This window comes from Oncorhynchus mykiss, chromosome 5, assembly GCF_057628025.1.
Source record: "Oncorhynchus mykiss isolate SJ-2025 chromosome 5, ASM5762802v1, whole genome shotgun sequence".
Lineage (NCBI taxonomy): Eukaryota > Metazoa > Chordata > Actinopteri > Salmoniformes > Salmonidae > Oncorhynchus > Oncorhynchus mykiss.
The window spans coordinates 37,386,714-37,402,792 of record NC_143026.1 but is presented as its reverse complement, the minus strand read 5'-3'; the positions used below and the strand labels follow the sequence as shown (position 1 = coordinate 37,402,792).

Sequence of the window (16,079 nt, the reverse complement as noted above, 5' to 3'; positions counted from 1 at the left end):
TCTTTGTTAATTCTTTCCAATGTGTCAAGTAATTATCTTTTTGTTTCTTATGATTTGGTTGGGTCTAACTGTGTTTCTGTCCTGGGGCTCTGTGAGGTCTGTTTATGTTTGTGAACAGAGACCCAGGACCAGCTTGTTTAGGGGACTCTTCTCCAGGTTCATCTCTCTGTAAGTGATGGCTTGTTATGGCAGGTTTGGGAATCACTTCCTTTTAGGTGGTTGTAGAATTTAACAGTTACAGTGCCTTGCGAAAGTATTCGGCCCCCTGGAACTTTGCGACCTTTTGCCACATTTCAGGCTTCAAACATAAAGATATAAAACTGTATTGTTTTGTGAAGAATCAACAACAAGTGGGACACAGTCAGGAAGTGGAACGACATTTATTGGATATTTCTAACTTTTTTAACAAATCAAAAACTGAAAAATTGGGCGTGCAAAATTATTCAGCCCCTTTACTTTCAGTGCAGCAAACTCTCTCCAGAAGTTCAGTGAGGATCTCTGAATGATCCAATGTTGACCTAAATGACTAATGATGATAAATACAATCCACCTGTGTGTAATCAAGTCTCCGTATAAATGCACCTGCACTGTGATAGTCTCAGAGGTCCGTTAAAAGCGCAGAGAGCATCATGAAGAACAAGGAACACACCAGGCAGGTCCGAGATACTGTTGTGAAGAAGTTTAAAGCCGGATTTGGATACAAAAAGATTTCCCAAGCTTTAAACATCCCAAGGAGCACTGTGCAAGCGATAATATTGAAATGGAAGGAGTATCAGACCACTGCAAATCTACCAAGACCTGGCCGTCCCTCTAAACTTTCAGCTCATACAAGGAGAAGACTGATCAGAGATGCAGCCAAGAGGCCCATGATCACTCTGGATGAACTGCAGAGATCTACAGCTGAGGTGGGAGACTCTGTCCATAGGACAACAATCAGTCGTATATTGCACAAATCTGGCCTTTATGGAAGAGTGGCAAGAAGAAAGCCATTTCTTAAAGATATCCATAAAAAGTGTCAGTTAAAGTTTGCCACAAGCCACCTGGGAGACACACCAAACATGTGGAAGAAGGTGCTCTGGTCAGATGAAACCAAAATTGAACTTTTTGGCAACAATGCAAAACGTTATGTTTGGCGTAAAAGCAACACAGCTCATCACCCTGAACACACCATACCCACTGTCAAACATGGTGGTGGCAGCATCGTGGTTTGGGCCTGCTTTTCTTCAGCAGGGACAGGGAAGATGGTTAAAATTGATGGGAAGATGGATGGAGCCAAATACAGGACCATTCTGGAAGAAAACCTGATGGAGTCTGCAAAAGACCTGAGACTGGGACAGAGATTTGTCTTCCAACAAGACAATGATCCAAAACATAAAGCAAAATCTACAATGGAATGGTTCAAAAATAAACATATCCAGGTGTTAGAATGGCCAAGTCAAAGTCCAGACCTGAATCCAATCGAGAATCTGTGGAAAGAACTGAAAACTGCTGTTCACAAATGCTCTCCATCCAACCTCACTGAGCTCGAGCTGTTTTGCAAGGAGGAATGGGAAAAAATGTCAGTCTCTCGATGTGCAAAACTGATAGAGACATACCCCAAGCGACTTACAGCTGTAATCGCAGCAAAAGGTGGCGCTACAAAGTATTAACTTAAGGGGGCTGAATAATTTTGCACGCCCAATTTTTCAGTTTTTGATTTGTTAAAAAAGTTTGAAATATCCAATAAATGTCGTTCCACTTCATGATTGTGTCCCACTTGTTGTTGATTCTTCACAAAAAAATACAGTTTTATATCTTTATGTTTGAAGCCTGAAATGTGGCAAAAGGTCGCAAAGTTCAAGGGGGCCGAATACTTTCGCAAGGCACTGTATGCCCAGTTCCAAACCAAACCCTTCTGTAGAAAGTGTTTTATGACATTGGAGAACACATTAGGAGCAATCTTAGACTACTCCTCCTCCATACAGGATCTTTCCAGATCTTTGATATCCATTTTCTGCACTTATGGAATACCCTCTTCAATTCATATCACGTTATTGGTCACATACACATATTTATCAGATGTTACTGCGGGTGTAGCGAAATGTTTGTGTTCCTAGCTGCAACAGTGCAGTAATATATAATAATTCACATCAATACACAGAAATCTAAAAGTGAAATAATGGAATTAAGAATTATATAAATATTAAGACGAGCAATGTCGGAGTGGCATTGACTAAAATACAGTAGAATAGAATACAGTATATACATATGAGATGAGTAAAGCAGTATGTAAACATTATTAAAGTGACTAGTGTTCCATTATTTAAGTAACCAGTGATTCCATGTCTATGTATATAGGGCAGCAGCCTCTAAGGTGCAGGGTTGGGTAACCGGGTGGTAGCCGGCTAGTGATGACTATTTAACAGTCTGATGGCCTTGAGATTGCTGTTTCAGTCTCTCGGTCCCAGCTTTGATGCACCTGTACTGACCTCGCCTTCACAGCAAATTTGAAAGTGTTTATTTAACACCATGCGTGTTCATTTTAACATTCGTCCAGTGTTTATATAGGTCCACTCAGTGTTAACACTTTTTGTAGTGTTAGTATTGAAACACCCTTGAGTGTTAAGATACAACACTTCAGGTGTTGTTCAAATGACCCATCGGTGTGACCCACCCTCAGTATTAAGCAGCAACACCTTTCAGTGTTGAGGATCAACTCTAGAGAATGCATCCTGTAGCTGAATTAACACCAGGAAGTGCTAAATATTCACACTAGGAAATATATATATTTTTGTCTGGTTCTCACCCACTCATAACTCAAGCCTGCAAGTTGTAGGTGAGTTAAACAGGAGCAATAAAGGATTTGTTACAAGAGTAGTGACTCTGCTTTGTATCATTTATTTAGGCCACAAAGAGAGGGTGGATCAGAATATAATCAGTGCATCACAGGCACATAAAAAAGAAATCGGTGCATCACAGTGAAAACAATGCATCACAGGTGCATCACAGTGAAATCAGTGCATCACAGGCGCATCACAGTGAAATCAGTGCATCACAGGCGCATCACAGTGAAAACAATGCATCACAGGCACATCAGAATGAAATCAGTGCATCACAGGCACATAAAAAAGAAATCGGTGCATCACAGGCGCATCACAGTGAAAACAATGCATCACAGGTGCATCACAGTGAAATCAGTGCATCACAGGCGCATCACAGTGAAAACAATGCATCACAGGTGCATCACAGTGAAATCAGTGCATCACAGGCGCATCACAGTGAAAACAATGCATCACAGGCACATCAGAATGAAATCAGTGCATCACAAGCGCATCAGTACATGTACTATATGAGAGCAAGAGTATTTGCAGAGTTGCTATTTAACACGAGGAAGTTCTCCTAAGACTAGGTATGCTATTTTCTTGACAAATTTGCCAATAATCTGACTATTACTCAATCATGTCAAACAAAGGAACATAAATGCGCTCATCAGCACTTTGAAGACAAAAGGCTTATACATCAACTTTGACAATTTTGTCATCAACACCGTCAAACACAGGGAATGCATGGTAATGTTCAATTAAATTATCAGCATGGAACTTGTCCAGCAATAAGTATACAATATTGTTAACAACAATGATCTTAGTTATTTTTACACAAGACTGGCATTTCATGCTCCATCTTAATGCAAACTAACAGTCCCTCTCTGTACTCCATGCCATCCATCTTAACCCAGCTGGCAGAGTAAATGGCTTTCTGCATAGTGACCTGAACTGACGCTGCAAACTCCTCACCAGCAGTAACATCACTCAGGGAAAACACTTTCATCGGTCCATACTCCGTATGTCGCAATGGTGATGTCTCCCAGTGATGACCTATACGAAATTGGTGTTTTTGGTAAGGGACTTAGTAATGTTCTTGAAGTTTTTGAGGGTGTTCTAAAGAGTTTGTGCTTTGCCTCAAACCTCATATGTAATAAAGGACTGATTTGTCTTATGCATGCTGGGTGTTTTTATAAAGTGATGTGTGGGTATTAAGAAAAAAAACGGATTATTGCAGTAAGATGAGCAGCAAATTCCAGTTCTCATTTTCTGGTGGAAAAACATCCCCCAAAATCAAGGGAACGTTTCTCAGAAGACAGTTTGAAAATAATTAAGTGCTATGCCAGTTCCACTGTTCTCTAGGTTGACTTTAGTTGGATGGTTTTTGCGTTCCAATTACCCATAGTCAAATGAGTAGATTCTAGAGAGAAGTGCACGTTTCTAAAGAAAATCTTCAGAGACATATTCAAACAACAATTTTAACTCAAACTGAGCAACCCTTACTAGAATGTCATGCATTATGTCCACAGAACAATGACTACAAACATGTAAGTGCTGCAAACTGTTCAGTTTAGAATTTCTTTACACCATTCACAGACGGGAGCTGTGGGTCTGACTGCAACGGATTCAAATGCATTTCAAATCGATATTTACCACACAAAGGTCATCCTCACTGTAAACCGTCTGAACATTAGACTTTTCTATCAAACAGAACCGGCAAAAGTAATGACCACTGAAGGACCCTGAAACCAAGGACTGCATTCACCCCCAAATTGTCTCCGGTTATTTGGCAGATAGTGCCATAAACTCTATCAGTTGAAAGTAATTTACACCATCACTCCAATTTAACATCATTAACCAAGGGCTCTAGAATGGCATAAAATACATATTTCTTTAGATCTTGATAATGAAATAATGAAAATAAATTAATATTCATCACAGCAGAGTAAAACTTGGTGGGGATTCCTGAGGACAAAATAAATGGTGCCTATCTGGTAAACACCACGCTTGGATCCAAGCAGGTTGGCAGCTTCAAAGTCATCATAGTACAATTGGATCTGTAAAGCCCATCTAGGTTTTGAGAACAAGGGATGAGTCTCAAAAAACTTCCAACACAAAAGTCTTCATATGTGTCTTCTACAGATCTATCCCTAGGTGCATTTTCCAATAACTTACAGATTTCAGAATTGTCGACACATGAACGTCAATATTTCCAGTGTAGGAATACAAATGTATCTTTCACTGGGACTTGATCATACATGCCTGTTTGTTTATTTTGCCTGCTGTCATATCTAACTCTCAACACTACTTCTACTGACTCCACAACATCTCTTGGTTTCTGTTAAAACTGGCAAATGGGTTTTGAAAGTTCTCCCAAACTATAATTTACAGCAGATGTAGAGGGGTTATCCATAGGCATAACTGACAGAACATCTTGTTCAATTTGGGAGTGCAGCCCAGTAGTAAGCTCTTCTAAATCACAAACTACTGTTGACACAACACTATTTGCAACACCGCTAGCTTGCAACATGGCAATGAAGGAGGCACACATATCTTTAGCAAGACTGTCCATTCTTCTTAAAACAATCACTGAGTGTTATGGTGTGGGACACCAATGTTGCCACCCATTTGTGGAGCTTCTGACTGGACTGGAGAATCAGCAACATGAGAGGGCACTTTTAAGATTAATGCATCAACTACTTTACCAATATCCTTATGAATACTATTCCGAATGTTTTCTGAAACCGGAGTATGTTGAAAACTGCCATCTACAATTATCTTGAGCACCGACCAATCTAAACTTGGTGGAGGGATAGAAACTATGCTTAATTCTCAAATGAGATATCAATGACTGGCTGTTTCTGTGCAACGCTTGACAGTAAAAGCACCGTAACCTACATTTATCTAGTTAAGAAGTTTTGTCCTCAACTCTATCATGCTAGGGGCCTCTCTTGTTTTGTCTATATCAATGTTGTAGATGGTTGTCTGCACAAATGTGTAGAAGTTGACAAGAGCATCGTCATACGTCAGGTTAAAGACAAATTGGGCATTGAACAGTTCATCAAACGCACACAGACCACTAGTTGCCTGGCAGGGAACAAGCCTCTTGTCCACCATGATGTAGTAGTTGTCAATCTTGCTCTGTCTTCTTCCGACGGCAAGGAGGTATGTCTGTCGACCATGGCTCCCATCAAGATGGTCTACAATGCTGCAACACACAAATGGTCTTTCTAAGTCACTCTCCACATGTTAAGACAATGAAGAGACAACCCCCAAAAAGAAGCCTACCTGGTTAAATAAAGGTGAAATATATATATATATATATATATATATATATATATATATATTTTTTTTAAATAAATAGCCTCCTTGCAAGCTTCACCAACAAGGTCCAGGACAGTCTTCCTCCTATGGGTTGTGCCTGGGGTGAAATACTCTTCTTGATGCACCCAAATTCAGGAGGAAACGGACGTGTGGATCCTTGACTTTTTGACTTTTTTTGGGGGGGGGGGGGGGGTACTTTTGAATATAAGAAATATTGTTTCACCCTTCCCTTCTCCCTACTACTTTGCGTTAAAGTGATACATTTTCACCCCATCCAGTAGGTGGCGGCACACACCACAAACGTCGTTTACGGACTGCCATAATACCATAGAAGATGATTTATTGTGAAATTTAGCCCCGACTACATCGATTCGCCCAAGGTCAATACTTCTAAACATGTAAATTGTTGAAATCTTACCCTGTACCAATGTTTAACCTCTGTAGTTGTGTCCCTTTATTTGTTTGCTCAAATCCATACTTTTTAACAAAACGTTCGTCAAATACAACCTCGGTTTCCTCGTTTCGGTCTCCAAAATGGCATATCAGGAAGAATACGCTAATTCAATCGCAGATTACGTTAAGTAATGTGCATTAAGTCATTTTAGAGCAACACAACATTAGTCAACGGTCGGTGGTTATATTTGAATGTTTTGTTAAATTTGGATTTCAGTAAACAAATAAAGGCAATACAGAGGACAAACAGGTACAACGATTTTTGAACGAAAATCGTTTACCACTTTAAGAAGAAAATTGAAGAAAAATGAGTTTATATTAGACAAATTAAGGTAGGTTCCTCCCGGTTTCGTTCTGTTTAAGAAACGTTTTGCAGCCGGATCGTTCTAGTGAATATGTCCCTGCTCAGTTCTGTTGCAGTTCATCAGAAACTTCCTTCACCATGTGGGGTTGAGTTTAGTTTGCTAATCTGAAACATATACTGGAGAATGCGCACCAAGCCAATTGCACATTATTTGAATGGTAGCGGGTGATTATAACGAAGCCATGCGTGTCACACGTTGTAGTTACACTAACACATTGTTATAATAGATTGTCTAAATAATTCAATGTCTCCGCTGCGGATATCGCGCATGTATGCCATGCCGTTCATGAAATTGCAGATCTGTGACGGACAGTGTGGAATGGTCGCAGAAAGAAATTGTAGTGTTTTTTATAAACGTTCACAACTATTTGAGTTGACATGAATAAGTAGTGTTGGAAATCAGCCACTACGGATGACGTTGTCCAACAATGTTTTGATTCAATCGGTGACGTAATCCAGAACACAACAAATATGGTTCCCACTTAGTTTTGTGTCGAAACGTAAAGTGATAATTACTTTCAATGTGATTATTTGTTTTTTTTAAATTAAGGTTTAAACGGATATACTAGGCAAGGGCTCAGATCATGGAAGCGAGTGCAGAATCTGGACGCAAACTGGTGTGTAGCATTACCCTATTATAGCTAGCCTTGTTTGACTACTGTGTACGCGTTAGCTGAGCTATCATCAATAGCTAGCTAGCGTTACAGTGATCCTCATTAGTCAGAAGAAGTGCCATGTTAAAATGTTGACAAAGTTCAACTTTATGTAGTTACTTACATTTGACTTGTTTGGTAAATTATATAGCTAGGTAGTTGGCTACATTACATTATTCACAAGCCCACTCAGCGCAACGTTGTGGCAAGTGCAGCAGTTCCAACGTTGTTGTTATTGTTTTGCATCTATCTTAGCACGTTATGTCAATGTTGATCCGGGACATGATATCAGCGATTGATGTATTTTACGAACATTGTCTAATCATCTGTAAAGGTGTTTGCAGCAGAAGGCCCATCTACAACCACACATTCAGAGGTTTAGCCTAGCCATGTGCACGTGCACCACTGTTTTATTGTGAATTATTTCGAGCCTACACAACAATGCACTGACTGGCCTACTCTTTTCTAATTTGAAAAGACAGCTCTTATTCCAAGCCATGCATACATATTCATTATATGCAATTTTTAAAAACACGGTTAGTGAGATGTGATAAATTAATATATTGATATTGATATATACTTTTATAACAGTTATTTTCATTCCTCTAGCGCTCCATCTGCCGGACAATGTATGACGAAAACGAGGACTTCTCTGACGTTGAAGAAATTGCAAATGTCAGGGGTTTCAATCTGGAGGAGAAACTTGTTAGTGACTCATACAACACACATTTCGTTCAGTTGATGGATGGCAAAGGTACACATCTGTTTCATTCATAAAATATTACCACACACTCACAGTCCCCCATGCAGACTCATAACTGACTGGACATGCACAATTTCTACCCTTTTATGGATTCACACATGATAAGGGAAAAGTTCCTGTTGGGTAATTCATTTTTGTGCAGGATGTCCTCACAAATCCATGACATACACACACATCACACATTGCTCTACCTGAATATATATGCAGAAGTTATGGCCCACTGACTACACTTTTTTCTTCTCAGATTTCACTTATGAGTATGTTCAGAGAGAGGCACTTCAGACCCCTCTTATTTTCAAAGCCAAAGATGGACTGGGAATCAGGTGAGACATGAGTCAAATATGATGACCTGTGACCAATACAATCAATTTGTTTTTACACTACTGCTACTCACTGTTTATTATCTATGCATAGTCACTTTACCCCTATCTACATGTACAAAATAACTTGACTAACCTGGATCTCCGCACATTGACTCTTACAGTTACTTTTTACTTTAGTTTATTTAGTAAATATTTCCTTAACTCTTTCTTGAACTGCGTTGTTGGTTAAGGGCTTGTAAGTAAGCATTTCACAGTAAGGTCTACACCTGTTGTATTCGGAGCATGTGACAAATACAATTTGATTTGATCATGTTTATCCTATTACATGCTCATTTTCTGCCTTGGTTAAATATTGGGCTTTATGGAATGGTTTGATGTTAATATGCTTATCTTGACTATATTCTTTAAAAAAACAAAAACAGAATGCCAGACCCGGAGTTCACCGTCAGTGAGATTAAAGGTTTGGTTGGTAAGTCTATCTGTTTTTAAATAGCAGGCAAAAAAGTTGCTAAATGCTTCCTTTCCCTCCATCAATTCTTATCTTAGTCAGCAGTGCTGGTGTACTCCACAATACCCTGCATTTCTTGATGAATGAAAAGCATGCTACTGGAAAAGGTGTTATGTCAAAAAGTATGTGGGTGTTGATGTAAACTTCTATAAGCCTGTAATGCAAAAATGAGATGACTCACTGTACAAAGACAATTTCTATACATTTGCATTACAGACAAAATAGATATAGGCCTAGTCATATAGATTCTATATTTTAATCAGACTGACATCAGTTAAATGGCACTTTTTACTTAGGCTAAATGACCACTTATTAGATTTCGGCAGGGTTCTTCAGTGCGACGATTTTACTCGCATAAGCGCTTAAATATTTTTCTGTGCGACCTAGAATTTTAATTAAGGACTACCAGTGCCCAGACAAATGTAGCATTCTAGCTTTACTACCTCAAAGATTTTTAATTGTGCCCCTACATTTCTTTGTAAGCGCCTACATTTTCAACTTAGTGCACACATATTTGGTATTTTATTAGGATCCCCATTAGCTGTTGCAAAAGCAGGAGCTATTCCTCCTGGGGTTAACACAAAACATGAAACATAAATACAGAATGACATAATACAGAACATCATTAGACAAGAACAGCTCAAGGATAGCTACATACCTTTGTTTATTTGCCCGACGTAGGCTAGCCCTGCTCATGTCAGATGATGAAAGTGTTCAGGACAGGGTGTACTTTTTTTTATTATGGTACATAATGTATGTGTGCTGTGGTTCAGCAACTCCACCTATTGGTAAAGGTTATGAACAAAGCGCATACAAATTGTACAGTTGTACCCAGGTTTACCGTAAGACTGCTGTGTTGGTGTTTGCAGGTAGCCGTCGTGCCGTTGATGTGATGGATGTGAGCACCCAGAAAGGCTCTGAGATGAGCATGGCCCAGTTTGTCCGCTACTATGAGACGCCTGAGGAAGAGAGGGACAAACTCTTCAATGTTATCAGCCTAGAGTTCAGCCACACCAAACTGGAGAACCTCATCAAGAGGCCCACTGTGGTGAGATGACGCTGGCAGTTTTTATTTCATCTGTTCATTATGAACGAGAGCAAATTTGATAGTGAATGCCAGCCAACTGTCAACTCTCTTATAGGTGGATTTAGTGGACTGGGTGGACAACATGTGGCCCCTAAAACTGAAACGAAGACAAACCGAAGCCACTAATGTCATCTCAGAGATGAAGTACCCCAAAGTACAGAAGTAAGTATTTTAGAAATGTCCTTAGTTATTGCATAGTATTTGCCATGCAATGTCAGAAAGTTTCTTTGGATGTTTTAACCTGTTTGCAAAACGTAGTGGATTGTACCTAACAGGAAAATGCTCAAGCACAGGGCAAATTTTATTTTTAAAAGCTGCTTTGCTGGGAGGAAATATTAGCCTACTCCTCCTCCCTTTTCCAAAGTCCCTCTGCCCGCTGCGCACTGCTGTTGTTCACTTCCTCTTATGGCTCTAGATGGTTGCTAGGCAGCGGGGCTCTTTCATGGTGGAGGGCGGTTCTTCACAGAGTGCAGAAGTGACTGGATCCTCCTCAGCCAATCAGTTGCCAGCATTAGGGCATAACCCGCACTCCAGAGCCAATTGTGCCCTCCCTTTCATCCTCATTCTTCCCCTCTCTCTCACACTCTATCTTGCTCTCTCTCTTTCACTATAATATTCTCTCTCCTCCCAGTTTCTCACTCTTTCTCTTTACTAAATGGAGCCCTCCGCAGATGGAGAGGCAGGGAAATAAAAGCCAGAAATAAAAGCTATAGCAGTTCTCTCCTGTCCGGTCGGTGAAAAGCTCGTGGGGGGGGGGGGGGGGGCTGGTCCTGAGCGAACCGGCTCAGAGAGAGAGGAATAGCTATCGGGTACGTCTCTGTCTTTCATTGGGAAAAGCTGCTGGGGTTTAGAGATGTCGGGAGTACTCTACCATGTCATTTGACTTCGCTTTATTTACCCCCTCTTTAATGGAGACGCTTATGGGGTGCTGAGATTGATTGTGAGTGGTGTTTGTAGTGGGATGTTGGGCTCTTAGCCCAGGGTCTGGTCACTCTCTGTCCATAGGGGAAACTGCTGTGCAGCCAATAGGATGGGGATCTATGTGTGTGATTATGTTGTGTCTCACAGGTTCAGCAGATGGGCCCTCAGTTTATGATAATTGCAACAGACGTGGGTGAAGATAGTTCTATCATAAACATCTGTGAATGTGTAGGAGGCCTATATGTGCTTCTTTGGAAATTATTTGTCTTTGTTTGCAAGTATGGTATTCATAATATAAAGAGAGTGAATGTGAAGTATGTAAGCCATACAGTATTATGCGTCTCTACATGTTCCGTTGAGTGTAGGTGATATTTGTGTCTAGTTATACAAAAGGTGGTCCAATCCTGGATACTGATTGTTTAAAACTGCATTCCAACTGGTGTCTATTCAACAAGTTACCACCGGCTAAAGCTATGACGTTGAAATGCATATTTACTCTGATCCATCTCACTGCGCAATTCACTGTCTCATCAACCCAGCCAGGCAATTTATAAACTTGATCTCCACTATAAAAAGCATCTAGACATTATATCCCATTTTTTTTTAGACAAGCAGTTGGTTTTCCACAGCTGAGATTTGTATAAACCTCTGACATTTGCAACATTATTTCAATATTGAAATTCTTTCTCCACCTGTCCCATAGTAATGAATGTGTCGGGACGAAACAGACCACTTTTCTCAGCCAGTTAAATTCATGAATCAGCTGGCACCATTTTTATGGATATATACAAAGAAATGTCAAGAAAACAGGTAATGTCAGAAAACAGGTAAAACAAAACGAAATGCAGCTTGTTTGAAGTCTTTCCAGCTTCAGTTTGTTGTGATTGTGTTAGCTGTGTTGTTGGCTAGCTCCTCTGAACAACAGTGTCCTGACGAGAGAACACATTTTCTATGCCAGGTGAAATCGCGCCCCATTAGCTCATTGTTATGGATGATTCCAAATAAATGTCACTAGAAAACAGCTTAAACAAACGCAAATGCAGCTACTTTGATGTTATTCTGGCTGCACTGTTTGACGTGACTGTAATTTAGCCATAACTGGCTAGCAAGCAAGCAAGGAATAAGTACGTTGCCAGCCAGTATGGTAATGGAACATTTAGAATGAGTGACTGGGTCGCGTCCATAGATAGAGAACAGAAATGACGGATGGGTCACATCTCTTGCAACCGAACCGATAGAACGAATGACCAGTCGGCTTGGCTGGCAACCTTAGATTTGTGTCGGGACTATATCTTGTGGAAGGATGAAATAGTATGAATAAAAAATGTTTTTTTTATTAAAATATGTCAATCATTATTTGAATATGTTGGTAACCCTTTGTATAAAAATGATAATGCCCATGATGCCAGTGTTTGGAGGATATATTAGCACGGTTTGCCGGCCCTCTACGACACTCGTGGCAATATATCCTCCAAACACCGGCTTCTTGGGCATTATCACTTAAATGAATGAGGTGTCCTTCTCCCTGAGTATTTATGTGCTTAAACTGGCAGTTTAACCCATTACCTCAGTCAAGGTCATACTCCTGTAAACCCTTTCCTCAGGTCTCTCTGTGGGAGGGAGCAGATACACTGCTGTAGGATGGATGACAAGCCTGTATCTTTCTGACTAGCGTCATACAGTAGGAGCCAGCGGAGGCTGGAGAACTATATCTTAGCCCCCGAATTATGTAATAGACCAAATTAAATATGTATGGCTGAAATTAGCCGCGTTGACAGGATGGGAAGTGGTCTGTATTTTATGAGCTCTTGCAACTGGCTGGATCAGAGGAGGCAAACAAGCTTGTATTGATCAACTGGTGTTATGGAGGCTCCCTGGTGGACTCGTGCTGCCAAGAGAGGTCATTTGTCCTACAACAGGAACAGGGGTTGTGTCGATCAGTGTTTGGTATAGATTTGGTGTATTGTTTGTTCATCATTCATGATGGATGTCCCATGGCATGAATAGTGGAATTACAACCCTGTGAAAGGCTTTGAATTAGAAATGTCATAACCTTTTTCATCAAACACTCAGTGTATGTATGGACCTGTATCTAGAATTGTTGTTGTTGCCTGATTTACTGTAGGGTATAGATCTAAGAAACCTGGCGAGTAGAATACCTGTGCTGACTTTAAAATGATACCAGGAGAAAGGATGTACCATTTTGCAGTAGCCTACATACAAATCAAACCATCTTACAACAATCATGACTGTGGCTTTAACCATAATTTGCATTGTTTTCCCTATATTAATTTAGCAGCCTGCTGCTAGAATGTTTGATTCACTCCGCTGCATAAGAACACTACATAAGCCTCGGCAAAATGTGTAGAATTGCAGGAAATGAGCTTAAAACGTTAACATTTTCTCCCCTCCGAAGGCAAAATTTGCAGGAAGTCTCTGCAGCCAAGAGAACAGCATTTAAAAATGTTCCTTCAGAGACTGCGCCATTGGCCACGACCACAGATTTATAAGTAGATTTCAGTCAAAAGTGTAACTCGGCCACTAAGGAACATTGACTGTCTTGGTAAGCAATTCCAGTAGATTTGGCCTTGTGTTTTAGGTTATTGTCTTGCTGGAAGGTGAATTAATCTCCCAGTGTTTGGTGGAATGCAGACTGAACCAGGTTTTCCTTTTGCCTGAGTTTAGCTCCATTTCTTTTTTTATCCTGAAAAACTCCCCGGTCCTTAATGATTACAAGCATACCCATAACATGATGCAGCCACTACTGTGCTTGAAAATATGGAGAGTAGGACTCCATAATGTGTTGTATTGGATCTGTCCCAAACATAAGACTTCATATTCAGGACAAAACTTTTGCAGTTGTACTTTAATGCCTTCTTGCAAACAGGATGCATGCTTTGTAATATTTTCATTCTGTACAGGCTTCCTTTTCACTCTGTCAATTAGTTTAGTATTGTGGAGTAACTACAATGTTGTTGATCCATCCTCAGTTTTCTCCTTTTTATTTGTAATAATGACAATTACAACAATACTGAATGACCACTTTTATTTTAACTTAATATAATACATCAATAAAATCAATTTAGCCTCAAATAAATAATGAAACATGTTCAGTTTGGTTTAAATAATGCAAAAACAAAGTGTTGGAGAAGAAAGTAAAAGTGCAATATGTGCCATGTAAGAAAGCTAACATTTAAGTTCCTTGCTCAGAACATGAGAACATATGAAAGCTGGTGGTTTCTTTTAAAACGAGTCTACAATATTCCCAGGTAAGAAGTTTTAGGTTGTAGTTATTATATGACTATTTCTCTCTATACCATTTATATTTAATATACCTTTGACTATTAGATGTTCTTATAGGCACTTTAGTATTGCCAGTGTAACAGTATAGCTTCTGTCCCTTTCCTCGCCCCTACCTGGGCTCAAACCAGCAACACAACGACAACAGCCAGTTACCCATCGCTCAACAAAAGCCAAGGCCCTTTTGAACAACTACTTGAACAACTACTTCAAGGTCTCAGAGCGAGTTACGTCACCGATTGAAACGCTATTAGCAACTAGCTAGCCATTTCACATCGGTTACACCAGCCTAATCTCGGGAGTTGATAGGCTTGAAGTCATAAACTGCTCAATGCTTGGAGCACAGGGAAAAGCTGCTGGCAAATGCACAAATTTGCTGTTTGAATGAATGCTTACGAGCCTGCTGTTGCCTACCACTGCTCAGTCAGACTGCTCTATCAAATATCAAATCAGAGACTTAATTATAATATAATAACACACAGAAATACAAGCTTTATGTCATTAATATGGTAAAATCTGGAAACTATCATTTTGAAAACAAAACATTTATTCTTTCAGTGAAATACGGAACCGTTCCGTATTTTATCTAATGGGTGGCATCCATAAGTCTAAATATTCCTGTTACATTGCACAACCTACAATGTTATGTCATAATTACGTAAAATTCTGGCAAATTAGTTCTCAACGAGCCAGGCGACCCAAACTGTTGCATATTCCCTGACTCTGCATGCAATAACCGCAAGAGAAGTGACACAATTTCCCTAGTTTAATATTGCCTGCTAACCTGGATTTCTTTTAGCTAAATATGCAGGTTTAAAAAAATATACCTCGTGTGTATTGATTTTAAGAAAGGCATTGATGTTTATGGTTAGGTACATTTGTGCAACGATTGTGCTTTTTTTGCAAATGCGCTGTTATTAAGTCATCCCCCGTTTGGCCAAGTTGGTCTTCACACAGTTCGCAACGAGCCAGGCGGCCCAAACTGCTGCATATAGCCTGACTCTGTTGCACGGAACGCAAGAGAAGTGACACAATTTCCCTAGTTAAAAGAAATTAATGTTAGCAGGTAATATTAACTAAATATGCAGGTAAAGACGTTGATGTTTATGGTTAGGTACACATTGGTGCAACGACAGTGTTGCTTTTCACGAATGCACTTGTTAAATAACCATTTGGTGAAGTAGGCTATGATTCAATGATAAATTAACAGGCACCGCATCGATTATATGCAATGCAGGACAAGCTAGTTAACCTAGTAATATCATCAACCATGTGTAGTTAACTAGTGATTATGTGAAGATTTGATTGTTTTTATAAGGTATGTTTAATGCTAGCTAGCACCTTACCGTGGCTCCTTGCGGCACTCGCATAACAGGTAGTCAGCTTGCCACTCAGTCTCCTCGTGGAGTGCAATGTAATCGGCCGTGATCGGTGTCCAAAAATGTTGATTACCGATTGTTATGAAAACTTGAAATCGGCCCTAATTAATCGGCCATTCCGGTTAATCGGTCGACCACTAGTATTGATACACCATCCAAAGTATAATTAATAACTTCATCATGCTCAAAGGGTTATTCAACGT

At 39.9% G+C, this 16,079-nt stretch overlaps 1 protein-coding gene across 10 annotated transcripts in view; it reads left to right on the top strand.

Moving 5' to 3' along the window:
• Positions 1-6,422: 6,422 nt before the first annotated feature.
• Positions 6,423-16,079, top strand: part of kdm2bb (lysine demethylase 2B b) — a 54,916-nt gene continuing 45,259 nt past the window's right edge. For 3 of the 10 annotated variants that reach the window (XM_090234727.1, XM_090234728.1, XM_090234725.1), the window contains exons 1-6: positions 6,431-6,910; positions 8,205-8,349; positions 8,603-8,681; positions 9,104-9,150; positions 10,059-10,237; positions 10,332-10,438. In XM_090234727.1, the coding sequence (XP_090090853.1) occupies positions 8,223-8,349; positions 8,603-8,681; positions 9,104-9,150; positions 10,059-10,237; positions 10,332-10,438 (539 nt within the window). In that variant the 5' untranslated portion in view covers positions 6,431-6,910; positions 8,205-8,222. Of the gene's footprint in view, positions 6,911-7,330; positions 7,560-8,204; positions 8,350-8,602; positions 8,682-9,103; positions 9,151-10,058; positions 10,238-10,331; positions 10,439-10,894; positions 11,086-16,079 lie in introns of those variants that run through there. The other 7 variants (XM_036977404.2, XM_090234723.1, XM_090234722.1 and 4 more) reach the window with 4 other exon arrangements.